Source organism: Carassius auratus, unplaced genomic scaffold, assembly GCF_003368295.1.
Source record: "Carassius auratus strain Wakin unplaced genomic scaffold, ASM336829v1 scaf_tig00214902, whole genome shotgun sequence".
NCBI classification, from domain to species: domain Eukaryota; kingdom Metazoa; phylum Chordata; class Actinopteri; order Cypriniformes; family Cyprinidae; genus Carassius; species Carassius auratus.
Window position 1 is genome coordinate 248710 of NW_020527851.1, and position 22553 is coordinate 271262.

Below are 22553 nucleotides of genomic sequence, written 5' to 3' on the forward strand. Positions count from 1 at the left end.
CATGGGATTGTTAAATGCTGCTTCTGGCATGACTAGAGAACATGCCACAAGTGATTCAGATGGGACTGGATGCATACTGCATTTACAAACATTTAAAACCGCCAGCTGTAATGAGTGGGCAGAGGAGGGAATCAGATGTTAAATCTACTACTTCAAGATGCCTAGACCTGCAAACATTGCAAAGACTGCACAATTGTAATGTTTCTTTGGCAGCACTGCACAAACTGCACTTCCAGACAAAGGATCTTTACTCCACAGGTCCTGCACTAATATTATTCCCAAAAGACACGACTACAGTTGTAATCTTATATTAATAATGTAAGTCAAGGCAGAAACACTAAAGTACCATAAAGTAAAAAAAAAAAAAAAAAAAAAAAACTGACTTCATTTATTTTTTAATGAATGTTCCAGGTTTTATTGTGTAGGTTTTATTGTTTATACAACCCATCATTGCACTTCATTCCAAAGAAAATCTGGGGGAGATTGCTTTTTCTCAATGCAAAAACTTGTTAAACATTTACCTCTTTAGCTGACATTACAAATCCTTCGCCTTTAAACATCACAAACAATTCTTCATGGGAAAAATTAATTCCTGTTCTATGTTTTAGAGTGGTAGAGCATTGTGTTAGCAGCGCAAGGTTGTGGGTTCAATTCCCAGGGAACACGTTAGGTAAAAACTGTTAGCTTGAATGCACTGTAAGTCGCTTTGGATAAAAGCGTCTGCTAAATACATACATTTAAATTACAATTTTACATTAAAATTTAAATTTAAGTAAAATGGGTTCCGACATAGTTACATTTTGACATTAAAACATTGTTCCCATAAGCTGCAGCTGTATGATGTTTTATGATTGCAATATAGTACAGAAACAGAGTAAAAATGTAATTAAAAGGAAAATTCACTCAAAATGATATTTGTTCATCTTCACTATGAAGATATTATAAAGAAATCTGAGTTCATTTATCCAAAACGTATATGAATCTGTTTAATCTATGTCTAAAGAGAAACAATCACTTTATATGATGAATAGATTTGATTAAGGCTTTTACTGACATCAAATATGGCCAACGACAGAACAACTGCGCTTGTGTCATTCCTGAGAACAAACCTCATTGGTTCTTGCACGTCAAAAAAGCATATATGAGCTTCCATTTACCATAAATGATGTTATTTACAGTATGTATTTATGTATGTACATTGATCAGTTTATATGTGAATAAAATCCTAAATTAAATCTTTCAACGGATGGATATAAATATCTAAGGCTTGATTAAAAAATATCTTAATTTTGAGTTTTGAGGATGAACTAAAGTCTTATGGATTTGAAACAACATAACGGTGAGTAACTGATGAGAGAATTTTCATTTTTGGCTTAACTCATTTACTTAAGGGCAATTTTTTTATTAATTAATTTTTCCCATTTTTTTTATAATTTGTTCCAGAGAAAGTTGTATAAAAATGAGACTACAGTACATGAACATTACTTCACAGGGGTTTTTCTAGTAGTGCCAATTTTGCCAATAGTAGGGTCATTTTCACCCTGGATGTGAAAGCAGTGGTACATTTTGGGAGAACTGAAATCTTTCAACAATCAATCTGCCAGATAATTGCTTCTCATCAAATTTTTCTATTGGAAATTCTGAAATGCTGAAGACTATCAATTGAGCAATCTTCAATGGACAGATTTTGGTTCTGTCAGGTGCAAAACAAGTCTGTTACAAGCGCAACATATCAAACACACCCGCAGCTTCACGTCTCAGATACGATCGAGGCGGCAAATTGTCTGCACTTCCTTACAAACACAAATCTTCCTGGCTTGGGAGGCACACCTTCGGTATTGCACAGCAAACAAACATAATTGGCTAATCTAATCGCATTGCTTTCTGCATTTCTGTTTACTTTTGGCTAAGCATCTCTATGAAGGCCAGGGCTATGTGACCGTGAATGCCACATTGTTCAGGGCCCCTTACAGATGCAATCTGCACAGATGTTGCTCGGCCTCTCTCTCCCACTCGCGCAAGCTCCAGTGACAGGCTGTTTAGTCTGAGGTGTATGCAAACACGAAAGGGAGACTCCATCACGCTTTACATGCAGCCCTGATAGAGTGGAGTCAGTGAGCTGTACTATCTGCCCATCAGTGGCCCCGGCCCCCATTCAGCCCATTATGCATGGAAATGATGGTTCATTTCAGACCAAAAGGAAGACCAGCGAATAGCTAATGTGAAAGCACTGCATTCAGCAATAACAATGCCAGTGACAGAACCCAAGTCTCAAGCTCTCAATCTGGACCTGAACTCAACAGACAGGTTAAAGGAATCCTTCAAGGTCCAAGACGACTGAAATTCAACTTGGCAGGACTGATTTTAGATTTTTTTCTCAGGCCCTCATTTTTTACATTAAATTTTAAATCAAGTTTAGCCTGTCAGTTGAATATCACTCTTATTAATGAGTATTACACAAGCCTTTTTTTTTAATCATAACTGAACCATGAATATGGTTATTTTTCTGTGCATCAAACATAATGCAATTAAATCCAACAATAATTTATTTAGAGACTGTAACTGGAACACAACTATTTTATGTTCATAATATCAATATACAATGACACAATTACTTTTAAACTGTGCAGTATTAAACAAGAATATTACAACATTATTAAAGGCTTAATTTTTAGACATTTCACAAAGGTAAATATACTTGTACTTACCTCTAGCACACTCTGTCATGAAAATAATGTCAAATATGAAGAAAACTATCCAAAAAAGTTCCATGATGTCCCTACCAGGGCTCTCTGGTTCTTCAGTCTATGAAAAAAATGAAGCTGTTAGTTAGAACAAGGACTGGTGAATTACTCTGAAATACCAGTGCAATGCCAAAACACTGCATCATTGCTCCAGTCATATGATCCTTCAGACATCATTCAGATATTCTGCTCAAAAAACATTTATTATTATTATTATGATGTTGAAAAGAACAGAGTATATATATATTTTTAATTAATTTTAGAAGAACAGTATTTATCTGAAACAGAAATCTTTTGTAACATTATTAACAAAAAACTGTTTTGATAAATTACAGGAAATCCTTGCTAAATAAAAGTATTAATTTCTATAATTTACAACCCCCCCCCCCCCCAAAAAAAAAAAACAGAAAAGAAAAAAAACATTTATATCGGCTGTAAGCATTTGAATGGTATAGTGTATAATGTGAAACAAAAAGCTTTTTATTTCACGTAAATGCTGATCTCTGGATCTTTCTATTAATCAAATAATTATTAGAATGATACAGAATGATTTCTGAAGGATCATGTGACACTGAAGACTGAAGTAGTAATGCTGAAAAATTCAGCTTTGATCACAGCAATCAACTACATTACAAACTGCGTTTGTCCTGAGCGGTCTACTGTTAATTTTATGATTTTAGGACTTTTTATTGATTCTTTAAGCTGTATGTTAGCAGAAATGTATCATGAAACTGCACTATATGATGTATTATCTACCATACACAAAGCTAATCTTGGAATAATTAACATAAGGGTCATAATCATTCATTATATCTTAATTATTTACATTTAAAAAGCAGAATGGAAGGAAAGAACATAGGCTACAGTTGTTATATATATATATATATATATATATATATATATATATATATATATATATATATATATATATATATAGCATTGCTTCCATTTAATCGTAACACACCACAACCTGCAACATAGAGATAATTTACTCGTGAAATAAATTACATGTGCATAAAAATTAGTTCCAATTGGGTGAAAGGTATTTTTTAAACCATAAAGCATGTGATGAAATATTCCATTTCAAACATGCGAGACTTACCAACAGTTGAAAATGTTCATAAATCCGTTCCTTGCGACTGATAAATAAAACATCATGCTTACATCCTCTTTAAACACACCAGACGATTCGTATCTATATAAACTGGGCGCCACATCAAAAATCCTCACGCGCGCATCCAGCGATTTCAAACTGTTTAATTAAAACGTGCAACTGTATTCCTCTCGCGCCCTGTGTTTTCGCGCGACACTTCTTAATACACGCGCTGATTGCTGTAAACTTCTGTAGATGTCAGTCACCGCGCGCAAGCAGTTCAAATACCATTGACTTTATCTCCATAGATTCTTCAGAAAACACACCCGACAATTTCTTCTTTTTTCTTTTCTTTTTTATAGCACCTAAATTTGTATCAAAACGTTGTTTTACACAGTTAGCAAAATAATTCGCCGTCCACACACACGCAATACAGACACGCACACACAGAGGAGTGTGAGACGTTCCTTCCCTCCGGCCAACTTTAGACCAATCATAACGAGCCTCTTCACTTTTACGGTTTAACTCTTTCATAATGATTATAATAATATTAATAACAATTATGATATAAGTTATACTATACCAAGTATTACTAATATTATTATTAATACTAGTTCTTATCAAATAAAAACAGTGAATAAGTGAAATGTAAAACGTCATTGTACTAAATCCAGTAGTACCTCTTTCACTGAAAACTGACCTGGACAAATGCCATTTGCAACAACGGTCTGACATTCCAAAAGACCTATAAAAACAATTACACATTCAGTCACACTAGTGAGCACAAGAGGTTGAGTAGGCTAAAAGATAGTATCAACTAAAATCAGCAAACACTACTAAAAGTGTCTCGACATGTGGGGACCTCTGTAAAAACAGGTTTAGAGAGACAGCTGGACTAACATCTCGTATCTGACCACTTTACCTCCTTATGATGATGATGCACGTGATATTACGTAATTTAGGAAGTTATGTTTTTAAATGTAATGTTATACTCTTCTATTCAAATCTTGAGCATACCAAGTACACATTACATGCATTTTCATTTAATGTAAATACGTTAATATTGTACGGTGTTAAGAGCATACACAATTATTCATGTGTGCACACAATTAAATGGGACTTAAGAAGACATGCCTTTTTGTGGACTAAGGAAGAGTGCAAAATCTATCCAGCAAAAGTACCAGAACAAACACAGCTCTCTTCTCATCAATGCTTACAGCTGGAGGAGAATCACTCACAAAACCCGCGTTTCATAAAACCTGCTTTACATGTATGAACTCGTGCTGCCATCTTGTGGTGGTTTTTCAAACTGACAAAAAAGGACGTGCCCAAGCCATTGTTGACTAAAATGTGTAAATTGTTTTATATATATATATATATATATATATATATATATATATATATATATATATATATATAAAGCTGACAGACAGAAAACAAAATTAAACCAAATTTGCTAAATAAATAAAAATGAGAAAATAAAAACTAAACTTAAACCTGAAACCATAATCATATATATATATATATATATATATATATATATATATATATATATATATATATAAAATGCTGACATAAAGAGCAGTAAACTTAACCAAAAATAATCAGTTGTATTGTAACTTAGTGTAATTATCAAGGTCCTAAGCACAAATCTGATTTTTATTTACCAGACTGAAGTTTTTGAGATATTGTAAATTTCAAAACATTCAAACAAAAATGAAAAACAGACAATATATTGTTAGCTCACCAGAATGAAAGCTATTATGTTTGATGAAGTCTCTCTGCACAATTTATTTTGAAAATGCAGTACTTATTAAAACATCTTAAGAAATCCTATGAAATAAAGCAATCAATCATTGATCAAAATGTTTATTGAAATAAAGTTAGTGGTCTTTTGACATTTAACATATAGTTGGCAAACGAGCCTTGTTAGCTTTATTCACCCTCTGCTAACCAATCAATAAGTATTTACCATTCACTTCTCTGACCAAAAGATCAGTTGAAGAGGTCTTTAAAAGTGCTTCTGAGACAAAAGAGCATTTACATAGTCAACATCCATTGTTCCCTCAGAAACTCATGAAACAATTTGCTTAATGACAAAATAAGAATCAATATTGATTCAATTCAAACAAACAATGACTGAAAACAAGTTAACTTTGAGAGACAGTTTAAGCTAACAAGGCTGGTACTAAGACTATACAAACAAATAAGAGCAGGTACAAGGGGAGGGCGAGCTAAAAGCTGTCCACCAGATGAAGGCAATGCGCCCAAAACTATCATTACAGGCTCACAAATTTCACTAAACAATAAGAGACCATCACAGCAGGAACCCATTTTGTTCAAGACTAAACGAAACATTACAAGATCCTACTTGTGACAGTTGGTCATTCATTTTTAATTTAAACTGGACAACGTTATTCAATACTACAAGCTGAACAGCTGACAAAAATAAAATAATAATACTTACATAGCAGCCAAGACCTTAAACGTTTAAAGCCTTAAAAATGGCTACTCAACGTCAGCATATATTCCCAAAACTCCTTCACTACAAAACAGTGCGTGTGTGCGTGTATATTATATATATATACACACACATACATACATAAATACATACATACATACATACATACATACACACACAGTCACACAAACACTTTCAAAATAAAATAAAATAAACACTTAATCCTGGATCAAGTGCCCTTTTGGTTACAACAGAATCTTGCAAGTCAAAATAATGGCGAATATCATTTATGTGTGAACTATAAACAGCCGGTGAACATATGGAGCTGTGAAACTGTTTCATGAGAGCATACTAGAAGAGCTGTGAGACAAGTTTTTACCATTAGATATACACTGGGTGATACTGTTTGTGTGTGAGTTTCTTTCTACATGTAGGGCAGCTGTGAGCTCTGCTGAGAGAGTCGCGGATGCACTGACTGCAGAAGAGGTGGCCGCACTTTGTGGAGACCATGAGCCGACCACTGTCAATGATCTGAAAATGAAATCAAAGCCAGACATTTCAATTAACCAGAGAAACACTTTACATTATAGACTAAAATAAATAATTAGTTCAATTAAATAGTTAACTTCAATCCAAAATCTAAATGGGTCATCATTCACTCACTCTCATGTCACTGCAAACCCAAAACATCTTCTTACTTCTCTTTCTTTGCACTTCCAATTGTTTTTGAAGCTTTAAAACCCCTGGTCAACATTTATTTTCATTCTTTTAAAAGTCTCTTTCTGTGTTCCACCAAAAAAAGTGCATCATCTTGAGTGTGAGTATAAGATGACAGTGTTCATTCAGGGTCAATTTAAAGGGACAGTTTAGCTCAAAATGAACACCGTAATCATTTACAAACCTCATAAGACTTTTGTTCATCTTCGAAACACAAATTAAGATACTTTTTTTTATAAATTCTGAGAGATTTGTGCACTGCAAAGTACATGTTTAGAATGACATGAGGGTCAGTAAATGATAAAGTTAATTTTGGGGTGAACTAACTGTATAAATTAACTGCTTATGTGATAGTTTGCACATATAACCACTTACCTCTGAATAAGCATCCATGCAAACAGGACAGCTAACAGCCCCTGGCGTAGACCTATGGACAGCAGAACCCCACAACACAAATCAAATCAGACTGATTCAATGATTTACGCTAAGATAAGCTAAAAGTGCTACCGCCAGACCCAGATATCGGCTGATTGGATTTGAAAACGGTAAAACTCACCTGTTTAACTTTAGGGGAGTTGGAAAATGAGTTTACTTTTATTTATTTATTTTTTAAAGTGGAGTGTTGCTTTAACTTTTTTTTAAATGTAAAAATTCACAAAACTGCATTCAGAATTTGCCTACAAGGATTCATTCATTAAGTTCTAGACCAATGTAATGTGTGTGATGATGGACGCGTGTGTGTACCTGGCCCTCGAGCTGGCATGTAGAGAGGACAGTAAGCCTGGACTGAGTCTAAGACTGGACTCTTCCTCTTCATCACTGCTCAGTACATAACTCTCTGTGCCCTGTCCGCGTCTGCTTTGCACACCTGCAACACAAACATGAACGTAACTGCAGTTTAGTAAGACAAAGACAAAGTTAAGACATTTTTGATAAACAGAATGATACATTACCATCTTCCACCAGCTTTATCCCATTGGACGATGAGAGAACGGCGAGACAGAAAATAGACAGAATTCATTAAAAACACTCTTAATAATATCAACACAATCCAAGAATGGAAAGCACATGCTTCATTCAAATCTTTACTATAGTAAAACATTTCAATTCAAGTCTTTAAGACTCACCACAATAGAATCATTATTGGTGAGGTCAACAACCGCAGGTTCAGAGCCTTCACATGTTAAATCTACCACATCTTCACCTTTGACAAGACAGCATGAAAGAGAAACGTTAGCATTTATTTTTAATTCCAGTTCAGTTCGACCAAAAGTCTGAAAAAGGATACAGAATCACTACACACAGAGAGTATTTCCAAAAATAGAAGATTAGAATTATGAAATGTATTTTCCATTCATTTTTCCAATAGGGATTTGTACAAAGACTTGATAAAGGGTTATAAGCATGAACTAAAGTCAGCTCAACATTACAGACTTTGATTTGAAGCAAAAAGTATTTGAAAATCTGACAAAGTACAAAGCTGAACTTCGCTTTAATGAGAAAAAAAAACTACACCAACTGATTAAAAAAAATCATCAACAGGTTTTATGAAGGTAAATCTATGACTTAAATTAAAGACCTTTCAAAGGCCAAGCAAGGACAATTTAAGGAATAAATTGAAGGCAACTATATTCTCTATATTCAGATGTCTAGGAAGCAAATAAAGGAGTTGTAGAAGCAGAATGAAAATACAACTTCGAACAGATCTTCATTTCTTTAACATAAATAAATAGCTTTGTTTTCAAACACTAGAATACAGAAATATATTTTACAATACCTTTGGATCACACTGCAAAAAAATTTTGTGTTTTAGTCTTGTTTTCTAGTGTAAATGTCTAAAGATTCTTAAATCAAGATATCGTTACTTGAAAAGCAAAATGACAGAAGAGATCTTGTTTTATGATAACTTACCGGTAATAAAAAAATGAAGCTGGCATATGATATCAATGAACAAGATTTATTTATTTTTTTTAAATGTAGGATTTTTTTTTTTTTTTCGCAGCCAAACGCTGCACAGTGGAAACTTTAAGCCCTTTGTATGTTGATTTAAGGACATTTAGAAATTAATACTTATATATCATTGCTCTTTTGTTGATTTTGATTGCTTCCATTGTCTTCATTTGTAAGTCGCTTTGGATAAAAACTTAGTGTTAGTGTGATTTTACACCTATTTTCTATCCTGTTTTTAAAGCCTCTCTGCAGAAGTCTGTTTTTATAGGCAGGGAACTTTCAAGACTCACAAGTAAATGCCCACTGCTATGACTGGCTAACAGTTTCGTATTATTAAAATAACTAATGGATGCTGCTGTGATGTACTCCAAAAACAGCATGGGTCATTTCGGGTTAAAATGTATAAATACTCAGTACATGTCAAACATTTTGGAACAGACAATGCAATAGTTGAAAAAGCATGTTCACTCACTTCTGTGTTGCGACATTACTGTTGGATCCACTCTAGTCACACTCAGCCCTGCCTCAACTTTTACTTTCAGTCTCTCAGAAAAGCCTACATCAAACGGTCATGTAAAAATGAAACCCATAGCAAAGTAAAGCAAACAAAGTTTCACTGACGCGATCTGGAGCTCTTGGCTAATTTTCTCCCCGTGTTTACACCGGACAAGAGTGGAGCAACACGACTAGACAACAGAATTCAATCTACACTGGATGCAGCACGATTGACAACAAATCCCCAACAGTAAACTGATGTATATCTGCTCTATATCTGACATAAGCATTCGCGCTGCTTCTGACCTGAAAGAAACCGATTAGCGACATGACACAACTATTACGTCATATTCCAAAACGAGTTGTTTTCTGATCCTGGTTTCAATAAAAGCAGTTTTTTGAACTAACAAGAGACTTACAGGATTTTTTAGGACTCGTTATATGTCAAATGATCAAGGGAAACTTGAGTTCTCAGTTCATGACCCCTTCAAGAACTTTTTAAAACCCGCAGAAACCCTGATCGATCAACCTTGTGGCCCAGAGCTTGTCATCAGTTCCGCTTTTAAGAAAATGAATGGGATTTCTAATATTGCAACATGACTGCTGCACACTAAACAGGGTTTTATGGATACAAATTTCAGTTCACAAATCTAAATTCTGAACAAAAGTATCAAACTCACTGGGAGCACGGTCACTTTCCAGCACATCAATGGTCTCCATCGCTGTTTGGGACATCTGGGTCCGGTTCCTCTTGCTGTTTCCACGGCGGGAACATGTAGCAGATGATGTTCGTCTTTTCCTCTGTGTCTAAAAACAGGAGACACAAGTGGTTACTACAGTATTACTGTTATTGTTTAGCAGCAAGGAAACTCCTATACAAGCTGCAATAGTTTAAATGTAATCAGAACTGATCACGTGACTGATCACCTGGCCATTAATACTCACAGCAGTACTCATGTTGACTTTTGTTGATCGCCGATAATCCCCCAATATGCCTTCACCACCAGATAATTCTTCTATACTGTTAAAACACAGATTAGTAATATTGTAAGACACAAACTGTATTGAAATAAGTATTTCAGTCTAAAGATAACCGTGTTGTTTAGTTTTAAATAATTTGTAGCTATATTTTCAAGTTAAAAACACTAGTGTCAAATATAGTATAAAAATGAGCGAGCTCAACATCTCAGCATTTAACCAAATATACTTTTTAACGTATGACATTCCTAGAAAACAAAAGACCGTTTTGTTATTTAATTAACATTAATAATTACTGAATAAGAATACATTAAAGAAACTGTCAAAGGGTTTTAAATGGCAGCTAATTCGCTAACAAGCTAAAATGATCTGTTCATCCTAGCTCTGACAGCGAGCTTGATTGATTTTCAGTGCGCTAGAAACCTCCGTTGGTTTAAAGTATTATTTGATACATTATTGTACAGCATTTAATATTAAATTGTTACGTTATAAATCAACATTATCGTCAGTTTTAAAGAATAGCCGGTAACATACTCAGAGTCAGCACTGTCCAACAGTCAGCCTCTCAGAGCCAGAGCGTAAATACAGTAGAATAAGACACAATTCTGAACACAGCGCCTCCTGTGGGACTGTATGTATGCACGCCAGTCTGTATTTCCATAAATCACATCACAACATAAAAAACAAGCATATAACACGGACAGAAAATTGTTGAAATTAACGATATAGGGTAATAGGACCACACACACACACACATACACACATATATAAATGTAATTAATAATGTGAAACTAGGATTTAATAGGTAAAATAAATACTGAATAGAATAAAATACTCTAGAAAATACTATATAAATGCATCTAACAGTACGGTACTATGAGTAGGGGCTACCTTACCTAATCCTAAAACTTTCCAAACAATATTTCAGACATATTTATAATATTAATTTTTCACAGTGAAAATGGAGTCTTTATCCATATGCTTTTCAAATTGTAGGTTGGGCGTCCTATGCACAAAAATGATCATATTTGGGGGTCCATGGCATCTAAAAGGATTGAAAAACCCTGATCTTAAAACTAAAAAGGCTAAGGTAGAAGCAGTGGAGATGCACATCAGAAAATGTAATCAGTTTTAATATTCAAATTCCTTGGCTAGTACTGGTAAGGAGAACGACCAGACACAGGAACGGTTTCTTCCCCCAGACAATCCATCTAATGAACACTTGATAATAACTGTGGAACACACAACACTATTTATACACACATACTTAGTCTAAACTTCAAATTTGCACATAATATACCAACTGCTTATTGTAATGTCCCTTCACATACAATAGTCAGTATTTATTGTTATTCCTTACCTACTTGTATGTTTTTTTTTCTCATTTTTTTTCTGTCGCTGTCATTTTGTTGCACTGTTAAAGCTTTTGTCACGAAAACAAATTCCTCGTATGTGTAAACACACCTGGCAATAAAGCTCATTCTGATTCTGAGTGCTTAAAGACGAAGTCTTTTTGACTACAGAGCTGGACAATCCCATTAACCGAAGAGATTTTCAAACATCACATTACTTTTCCTTGTTTATCAAGCTCTATCGCTCTTGTTAGATGGGGCAGTCTTTTTAGATGACATCACTAATATTAGGGAAAATGTGAACGGTACAACAAAGCAGAGACACTATACTATATTCTGTAGTCTTTCACAAATAATAGCCCACTTATATGGGCCTGATGTCATGTGATGAAATCAGACAAGAGCCCAATTCAAAGAGAGATGTCTTCAAAACACAAGTAAATATATGCATGTTCCTCAGCTACACTTCCCCATTCTTAGGTCTGGCATATTGCATCTTCCTCTTCACAATACCCCATAGATTTTTTTGCTGGCCAATTAAAAACAGGGATACCATGGTCCTTAAACCAGGTACTGGTAGCTTTGGCACTGTGTGCAGGTGCCAAGTCCTGTTGGAAAATTAAATCTGCATCTCCATAAAGTTGGTCAGCAGCAGGAAGCATGGAGTGCTCTAAAACTTCCTGGTATACGGCTGTGTTGACCTTTGACCTCAGAAAACACAGTGGACCAACACCAACAGATGACATGGCACTGAAAACCATCAATGACTGTGGAAATTTTACACTGGACCTCAAGCAACGTGGATTGTGTGCCTCTCCTCTCTTCCTCCAGACTCGTGGACCCTGATTTTAAAAGGAAATGCAGTCCAGTCCATTTTGTCTTTAGACGCTTCTGACGAGGAATGCAACAGCTGAAACCCATGTCTTGCAAAAGTCTGTGCTTGGTTCTTGAAACACTGACTCCAGCTGCAGGGTGCAATCCTCTCCAGGGTGCGGTTATCCCTATTGCTTGTACACTTTTTTTTCTACCATACCTTTTCCTTCCCTTCACCTCTTTATTAATGTGCTTGGACACAAAGTTCTGTGAACAACCAGCCTCTTTTGCAATGACCTTTTGTGTCTTGCCCTCCTTGTGCAAGGTGTCAATGGTCGTCTTTTGGACAACTGTCAAGTCAGCAGTCTTCCCCTGTGATTGTGTAGCCTACAGAACTAGACTGAGAGACCATTTAAAGGCCTTTGCAGGTGTTTTGAGTTAATAAGCTGATTACAGAGTTGCACCAGGTTTCTTCAATATTTAACCTTTTCACAATATTCTAATTTTCTGAGATACTGAATTTGGGATTGTCCTTAATGGTCAGTTATAATCATCAAAATTAAAATAAATAAACATTTGAAATATATCAGTCTGTGTTTAATGAATGAATATAATATACAAGTTTCACTTTTTGATGAGCACCTGTATGTATGTATATGTATGTGTGTGTGTATATGTATATATATATATATATAGAGAGAGAGAGAGAGAGAGAGAGAGAGAGAGAGAGAGAGAGAGAGAGAGAGAGAGAGAGAGAGTGAGTAGTGGACAACTGTATGTTCATTCCTTCCAATCTGCTTTTTAAGTTTAAATACTTAAGATATAATGAATGATTATGACCCTTATGTTAATTATTCCAATATTAGCTTTGTGTTTGGTGGATAATAAACGCTATGGTTCAGATTCATGATACAATTGTGCTAACATACCAAACTCACAGAATCAACAAAAAGTCCTAAAATCATAAAATAAAAAGTAAACTGCTCAGGACAAACCTATAACTCATGCACAACTATCACAATAGAGTACAAAACCCGAAAAGGCTTTAAGAGAGTGGAGTACAATCAATCAATCAATCACACACACACACACACACACACAAATAAATTAGGAACAATTACATTTTATATATTAATCTTTATTTTACATCACTGTGAAATAAGAGTAAAATTTATTCTCTCGAAGCAACTTAATGCCTACTATTAGTATCACATTTGTTACAAATTCACAGAGAGGTACACTTAAATGTAAGGGGTACATTGCTTACTGTCACATCTATATGGAGAGCTGGAAAAATAGCGGGAATCTTTGGAAATACCATTCATATATGGTCTTCTGATATGCAACACTCTCAATCGCACTGACTGCAGAGATCTGAAGAGTTACGCTGATTTCACAGATTACTCTGGCAGTGCTAATGTATACGGTTAAAGTTTAAGCAGAAGAGAGGAAGATCTGGCCTTAATTCCCTTCACAAGCACATGCTGTACTTATGAATCTAACCAGCAAACCTGTGACAACAGGACAAAAAATTTACAATTTCAAGCATTAAAAAAAAAACGATAGCTCACTAACAAAACTGCATGTTTCTGCAGTACGCAAACAAACCCACTAATAAAAAAAAAAATCCAATACCCAGAGTACAGTACAGTCTACACCAGTGCAAACAAATAATAATGTTAAAGGTAATTTTAAGACATCTACGTTAAGATAACATCACAGTTGCCCTTGAGAAAGATGGAGCATTCCATTCAATTTCAGCTAAAAGCACTTGTTACAAACAGAATCCTGATTAAAAAAAAAAAAAACTTCAGCATAAAAAATGTATTGTAGTGCCTTTAGCTCACACATGTCTTTCACACTAAGAATACGCGTTAAATGCTCTGAAGAGATGTAGTCAATCCAAAGGTGTGTGTCGCTGGGCAGAAAGAGTGTTTGTGGTGGCTGAGCATCGAGCCTGTACTAACAGCATGCTGTTTGCAGTGCAGGCCTTCATTATGCCACAATCCAGTCCCACTGACCAGAGAAACAGCTCCGGAGACCTGCAGAGGACATTAGGACACTTAACGCTGCTGTTGTGTTTAATTATGCATGTTGTTCAACACAGCGTCGTAGTTTCAAAAAGGGCAATTTTTAAATAGTTTTTGGTCCCCCTTTATATTAGGTGGCCTTAACTACTATGTACTTACATAAAAAAATAAGTACAATGTACTTATTGTGTTCATATTGTATTGTAAAACACTTTTGCTGCTATTGAGGTGGGATAGGGGTAAGAGAGGGTTGGAGGTATGGGTAAGTTTAAGGGTGGGTTAAGGTGTAAAGTATGGGTCAACAGTGTAACTATAAATGTAATTACAGAAATTTAATACATATTTAATTACGTGACTGTTTTTTTTAAATATATAAGTACAATGTAAAAACATGTATGTACACAATAAGTACATTGTACTAAATTATTAATTAAAATGTAAATACATAGTAGTTAAGGCCACTTAATATAAAGTGGGTCCTAGTTTTTACTTACAGTACACACCAAAAGTTTGGACACACCTTCTCATTCAAAGAGTTTTCTTTATTTTCATGACTATTAAAATTGTAGAGTCACACTGAAGGCATCAAGGGCTATTTGACCATTTTCGCCCAGAACAAAATGCGATTGGGCTAGTTTTGAGAAGTAATTGGGCAGGTATTGTTTTGAAAACCTGGCAATCCTGATCTGAACGCACGTGCTGGAGATATACTAATCACAGGAGTGTCTTTACTGACAAGATGCGCATGAAAATAGCATTAGATTTTTTGCACAGCCCTATTGTACAGGTTTTAACACTCACCGTCCCTTGGCAAAAACAACATCACTATGGTGAGGGAAAGTTCATCTTGTCAACCTGATTCATCTTAAGGTGGTTATCCAAGATCTGGAAAAGTTCCTGAATGCTGGGCACATATCCTGATTGCAACTTGGACCAAACTGGTACATCTAAACCAGAGAGAAATAGTGATGCTTTTTTGACATACATATATTGTTCACATCTTTACATTTTGTCCCCCAACTGTAGTGGGCATCCAAATGACATTACCATTCAATGAAATCTCAAAAGCTCCTGTCGAGAGGAAATGGGTCTCCAACATGTTACTAATGAAGAATGCCATGAGGCAGGAGAATATCTGCAAAACATACCCATCAAATGCAATAAATTTTCTTTCAGGTTATTAAAAGCAACATGCAGACAGTGGAGAAAATAAGAAAAAGATTGATATATATATATATATATATATATATATCATTCAAGATTGAGTTTAGACTCTCTCTAGTGTCTTTCTTACATCAACCAATGGACCAAACCAAATCTCCAACCTGTATTTTTCTCTTCTTGTGAGTCTGTTTTACTCAATACAGAAAAAAATCTGAAGCTACTTCAATTTAATCACAACTGGGATCTCTTTAAAATTGCAAATGCAGTAAATGTTGATTTTACGTCTTTACATTTAAACAGGTGTTTACAAACACTACATCATCATCATACACATTCCGCCAATTCCAGGCATGCCCTTCACACTCAATGACAAAGTTATGGCTCTGAAATGCTGCTCATTTGCGTGACAGTCACAGTGCAAGTTTATCTTAAGCCTAATCTCAATTATAAAATCAGGTTAGAGCCAAAGCCCTTCTACATAAACATTACCTTATTCTCCTGTCCCCAGGACCATATACTTGGAGTGTTCATTCCAAACATTTGGAAAGGATTTTGTCCAGTCACAATCAAGGCAATGGCAAGCAGTTTGAAGTAGGAGATGAAATTTCCAATGTATCTGTAGAGGAAGACACAAGATAAGTTAAAGTAAGGACAGAGGGCCAATTCCATAAAATCTGGAAAAACACACTAACTTGTTGATGGGTTTGGGAGGGTAATTCTCTCCCTCGATTCGGATGTCTGGGTACAGCTGGCTGATGGACCGGGAGTACTCCTGGAACACCTTACTGTACCCTCAGGATATACTGAAAACAAGCAGATATTGATAGTGGTAAATCATTTTAGAAATAGTCATTGATATGATATCCAAGTCTATATGAAATGAAAATCCAGCCTATTTTACAAAATCATAATATATCCACGCGTGTTTGTTTATTAATTTTTTTGACCTCATATTTACTATTGCTTGAACTAGGTTACACGTCACTAGCACAATATTGATTAAAATATGTTTACTTATATATATATATATATATATATATATATATTTATAAATACATACATCTGAGAAAAAACGCTGAAAAAATTAATAAAACCACTTTTACTTTAAAAAAATTAAAACCACAGATCTAGATCTATTAATTTAATATTTTAAATATTCAATCTAAGTCTAATAAGTCCCTCTGAACTATTGTCTTCTGTGTTCTTACAGAGCAGTGTAACGTAAGCTCAGTCAAGCTTTACGCAGATTTACAATAATCTGCACAATTCAACACATTTCAATTAGATAATAGTTACATGAATGCAAGATATCATGAGCTGTTTTCGCAGCAAAGACGTTAATTACGTAAGTTACACACAAAAAAGCGTCTTATGCATAACATACATTAACAAGGTCAGTTGAGGTAGGGGCGCCTTTTGACATTCATCTCATGACATTTTTTTTATTTTTTATTTATATTAGTTATACTTATAATGGGAAAAACATGCATTTTCAAGATATAGTAATTTTTATTTTGTCTATCAACATAAATATTATAATTATGTATTATTTACGTTCAGGCATGTAACGTTAGCCTTATTAGCTTAGCATCCCCATGGGCTTTAAACAGACAGTAAAGCCACCGAATAACATCAGTGTGTGTGGAGTTTCTCACCAGTACTGGAACTTGAGAACCGGACCCGTGTAGAGTGTGTGTTTGTTCTGTCTCTGTGTTTGCAGGTCGGGTCCAGTGCTGTCCTGTTGAGTCATGCTGTTGCGGCCCACATAAATATCCTTCACAGTTACCACAGTAAACAGCAGCAGGGCCGTTAATATACCCGTCTGACTGTACTCCGCCATCTCCGGCCCCTTCCACGGTAACAGCACCGTGCTCACAGTCCTGCTCCTGCCGCCGCTGCCGCAGAACTAATAAAACTAAACACGAACCAAATGAAACAGGATAAATTGACCAAATATGTTTCAAAATAAAAGTCTGCCACGCTGAGTCATGATGGAGAACGTGGAAAACCGCGACATCTACTGGTGACTTGTGGCAGCAACACATTTCAGGTTTTTGCCTCCAGCATGGAGGAAATTAGTACATTTAGTATAAATATACATTGCAAATAAAAGATGAATTACAGTATGCATACTATTTTTTTAAAGAGACAATAGTTACAATAACGTTCCACCCCCTAATTTTTACACAGCACATAAATTACTTAGTGTGCAAAAATATATGAGGAGAAAAACTGTCATTTTTATAGCCCATCTCTCCACAGCTAATGATCTTAAGAGAATGGGTATATTCATTTGTCTGTTATTTTTTATTTTATTTTTTTTTTCCTGTGAATTTTCATGATTATGAGTTTCAGCATCTTGTAATACTTGTTATAAATAGATATTAAGAGGCTCCGCAGTTAGAGGCAAAAAAAAAAAAAAAAAAAAAAAAAAAAAATATATATATATATATATATATATATATATATATATATATATATATATATATATATATATATATATATATATATATTATGAGTTTAACTTTAAAATATGACATTCGAACAGATTTCTGGAACACATTATTCAGTAGGTATGCAAATACCTAAAATGTTGCTTCTGAAATGCAATAAATACTAAATGTTTTGTAATTTACATCAGACATTTAGAGTATATCTTAACCCTAGGCACCTTTGACTAAAGTATTAATGTATGGCCTGTTGGTGTGAGAACCAGTCTTATATTCTACAGCAAGTATGTTAACATAAAACTGATTACATAAGCACTCCACTCTTTTTGCACTGGTTTATATTAAGTAAAGTGAAAAATTAGCCTTTCCACATTAAACAAATACATGTTCAACTCCTCTTTGTTCATTGCAAATTTCTATATTTATTTATGACAACAGGTTGATTATTGTCGCATACTCTTTGTGTATTAGTATTGTTAGGACTTGCCTTAATTAATCAATTAATTTCTGCTGAATGGGATTTTACAAATGCAGCACACTCTTAGTTTATAAATAGTTTATTTATGCTCTTTTCAGCATAAATAATAATTAACAGCATCGTGTTGTACATTGGAAAAAATCACTTCAGTTCAAAGGTTTTTTTTTTTTTTTTCTAAAACACGAACTTCAATAATTGTTAAATGTTTTAAAGCATTTCCCGGGTAATAAAACATTCAGTGCTTTGGGATATTTGAGATTTAATTTGGTGCTCAAAATCAAACATACATCTGTAACGTCACACAGCATACAAGGTCACAAAACAAGACAAATCATAAGGCTTCAATTTCTTCAGCAGATATAAGCCTAACACTGTTGAAACCAGAGAATTCTCTAACAAATATGAAAGCATTTGAAACCACAAAAAACTGCAACTTCTCCTGTAGAACTGAAACAACAGAATAAGCAGTGGATAGAGGTTGCACAAAATCAGAATCAAAACAAAAACAATCACAGGTGCACCAAATTGCACTCTCTCATCCCATAATCATCATTTCCATATTGCCAGCAACCCCTTCTGCAGAATCACTCATACTGCCTTTCTCTGTCAAGTTAAAATCATTATTTTCTGGTTCTTTTTAATAAAAATGTAACAATCACTGGCCTGTTTGAACCTTGCATTTGTAAATATTTGAGTGTTTATGCATTTGGAAGAACAGCCTTAAGCTGGTGAAATACTGTGATGCTACATAAAACGTAGTTACACTCTTTCCCAAGCTGCTTGAAAATAAGCATGAGTTAAATTATGAGTGTTATCAGATTACATTAACATTTGGGTCAAAAACTATTTAATGCTAATCATCAGAACGTTTAAATCGTAATTTGAAATGGTTTCAAATGTATCCATGCACTTAGTGAGCGGACAAATATTATATTTTTTAATCACAAGGCTTTGAGAAATAACTTGCAACGGTGGCAAATTTATATGTTTTAAGGCAATACAAACATTTTAAATGATCATTGTAGGAACTCATGGGAAACTCTTCATGCAGTGCTGGAAGGTTTATTCCTTTATTCAACTAAATGATATGTGCACTTGATTGTATGCTGATGGATGAATCCAAACAAATGTTTGACAGAAACAAATTACTGTAAATCCAACAAATGTCACGTTTCTTCAGACCTTTAAAGATTAGTTAGGTTGTAAAGTGTGCCCTGAATTAAGTATGAGGGATTGGAAATATATCAGATGGAAGAAATCTTGTGTAAACATGTCCAGGTTGCATTATTTATTTTTTTTGATTAATAAACTGAAACATATTATAGGGCCATTAGAATTTTTTTTACAGTTTTATTTAAATCAGCATAAATTAAAGGAAGTATATTAATATATATATACATTTTGCATTACAGTAATGATTTGCATTGCAGTAATGGGGAATGTGTGCTTAACTGTCATGATAATAATGTCATAATGCAAAAATGTTCTTAAAAGGTATCATTTTCTGTCAGCAAAACTTAACTTCTCATTTATTTCTTTTGATTTTGAGATGACATACATTTTGAATGTTCTTGACAGGTTTTGTGGGATTTGCCTTTTTAGTGATGGTGTAATTGAAAAAAAGAAAAGAACGAAAGATAAGAACACAAAAAAAAAGTTATTGGAGCAGCTGTAATAAAGTAACTAAAATTAGTTGCAGGCACATCCTTGCATCGTGAATGATCAATGTTAATAATTTCACAGTTTAAGGTCCTCAACACAGGCAGTTACTCTTAGGGTCGGGCTGATGTGTCAGCTTCACTCTGCAGCCTTCTCTTTCCATGTTTCTGTAGATCAGAGATCTTTGGGCTTTTAGACGACATGCCAGGCACATGAAAATGGAGTCCACATTTTGGCTCTCCTTGGGATCTTTGGCTGACGTTTCAAACAGTAGCATGTTATGAGCATCGGCAAACTTGAGGGCAGTGATGGAAGGGACCTGGATCTGGTCAACTAGGTCACATTTGTTACCCACCAGTACACAAGGCACCGAGGATGACACCCCGTGCCCATTACACTCCTGAATCCAGGTCTTTAGGTTCTGGAAGGATGCCATTTTTGTTACGTCATATACAAATACGATAGCATGCACATTGCGGTAGTAATGCTCCACCATGCTCTTCCGAAAGCGCTCCTGCCCCGCTGTGTCCCATACTTGCACCTGTTAGAGAAGAAACAAACAACACATTTCAAGAGAAATTAAATGAGAAAACTGATGCAAAAAGAAACTGATTAGAATGACAATAAATAAATCTACTTTGAACATCTTTAAAAATACTTGTTTTAACTATTCATGGTTAAATCCAAATAACTATGGGTCATTGCTTTGAACTTTACTCATTAAACATAAAGAAACATTACGACTGTGATTTTAAAAATTATATATTAAAGGGTTAAATTAACTCAACTGACTGATTTCAAATCACACACACACACACACACACACACACACACACACAGATAGATAGATAAATATAGATAAATAATGTGTTATGTACATGTATACATGCATACTATGTTCTTTTCACCAATCTATTGTATTGCAATGTATGAATAATAACAAATAAAAAACTTCAAAAGAAAATATAAGATTATTGGTGAACAATACCATAAAATATCAAAAGTTCTGGACAAGCTTTTTTTTTTAAAGATTAAGATTTTTAAGATTTAACGTTAGCTGTGTTAAAACCAGATGTAGAACATTAAGAACCAGTTTGAACCAGGTTATGAACATCTTAAACAAAAGTAAAACTGTAATAAAAATGTCGACATTATAACATGTATTTTGATTCGTCTTGATGCAACATTCTAGCGGAAAGAGTCATTAATGTGATTTCTCGGAATGTAAACATTGAGCTTCCTCGTGATGCTGCTGTCACATTTCCACTTAAGCACACAATGCAGTCGTGATACAAGGAGATACGGCCTTCGTGACAAGACCAACTCCAACAATAAATCCCACCTTTATTTTCTCGCCCTCGATCTCCACTGCTTTCTCCCTGAAATCCACGCCGATTGTGGCTTCAGTCTTACAGGGGAAGGCTCCGCCGGTGAAGCGGAAGGTTAAACAGGTCTTGCCCACATTTGAGTCCCCGATGACAATGATTTTAAAAATCCGCGTCTGCACACTGTGATCTAAGGACGTGGTTAGGTCTAGAGACGACGTGAGGTTGGCACGGCGTGAGTTTGCAGTTCCTTCTCTGTTGTTTGGGAATTCATTTGCCATAACGGTGAAATGATGTGCCGAGCCCGGTGTTCACTGGTCCGGCGGTGATGATGATGATGATGGTGGTGGTGGTGGTGGTGGTGATGGGGGAAGGGATGGCAGATCCACTCCCAGTCCCTTTGCAGATGCAGGAAGTTTACATAGACTGACAGGTGTATGCCAACTGCAGTACTTTTAACGAAAATAAAAATAGGTTGCTTAAAAATATTTGAAAAACAAATTAATTGTGTATATAATAAGTGGACAGCGTGGTTGCGCTAGTCAAAATTAAATTAAATTAAATTAAATTAAAATTATGCATTAAGCAGACGCTTTTATCCAAAACGACTTACAGTGCCTTTAGGCTATCAATTTAAAGGGATATTATTATTATTACTCTTTATTTCAGACTCATGGTCCATATGAAAAGAAGAAAGAATGAAGAGGAAAATACACACAGAGAATTTAAAAGACATACAAGCTTGCATTCCAATGCTTCCGCAAGCTGGAAAAATACCTTGTATCACTTAATGTAACATCATTTAAGACCATTATGATACCATTTTTTGAATCATTCAGCCGAC

General features: G+C 34.9%; 3 protein-coding genes and 1 pseudogene across 3 annotated transcripts in view; all 4 read right to left on the reverse strand.

The window, feature by feature from the left end:
- The window catches only part of LOC113093157 (fibroblast growth factor receptor-like 1), a 67091-nt gene extending 62767 nt beyond the window's left edge, over positions 1-4324 (reverse strand). The window contains exons 1-2 of the mRNA XM_026259016.1: positions 3847-4324; positions 2709-2805 (exon numbers count right to left, since the gene is read on the reverse strand). Coding sequence (XP_026114801.1) covers positions 2709-2772 — 64 coding nt within the window. The 5' untranslated portion in view covers positions 2773-2805; positions 3847-4324. The remainder of the gene's footprint in view (positions 1-2708; positions 2806-3846) is intronic.
- A 1366-nt stretch (positions 4325-5690) lies between these two features.
- LOC113093160 (E3 ubiquitin-protein ligase RNF4-like) lies at positions 5691-10995 on the reverse strand. The gene is made up of 8 exons (XM_026259021.1): positions 10973-10995; positions 10406-10481; positions 10141-10267; positions 8143-8219; positions 7969-7981; positions 7760-7883; positions 7391-7442; positions 5691-6829 (listed from the first exon to the last, which is right to left on the reverse strand). The coding sequence occupies exons 2-8, from the start codon at positions 10415-10417 to the stop codon at positions 6680-6682; spliced, it is 555 nt and encodes a 184-aa protein (XP_026114806.1). The 5' UTR covers positions 10418-10481; positions 10973-10995; the 3' UTR covers positions 5691-6679.
- Positions 10996-13720: 2725 nt separating this feature from the next.
- LOC113093156 (selenoprotein T2-like) lies at positions 13721-17785 on the reverse strand (annotated as a pseudogene).
- Positions 17786-19223: 1438 nt separating this feature from the next.
- On the reverse strand, positions 19224-22207 carry LOC113093163 (ras-related protein Rab-33A-like). Its single transcript, XM_026259024.1, has 2 exons — positions 21727-22207; positions 19224-20925 (listed from the first exon to the last, which is right to left on the reverse strand). Exons 1-2 carry the CDS (start codon positions 21988-21990, stop codon positions 20479-20481), a joined length of 711 nt encoding a protein of 236 aa, XP_026114809.1. The 5' UTR covers positions 21991-22207; the 3' UTR covers positions 19224-20478.
- Between the last annotated feature and the right edge of the window lie 346 nt (positions 22208-22553).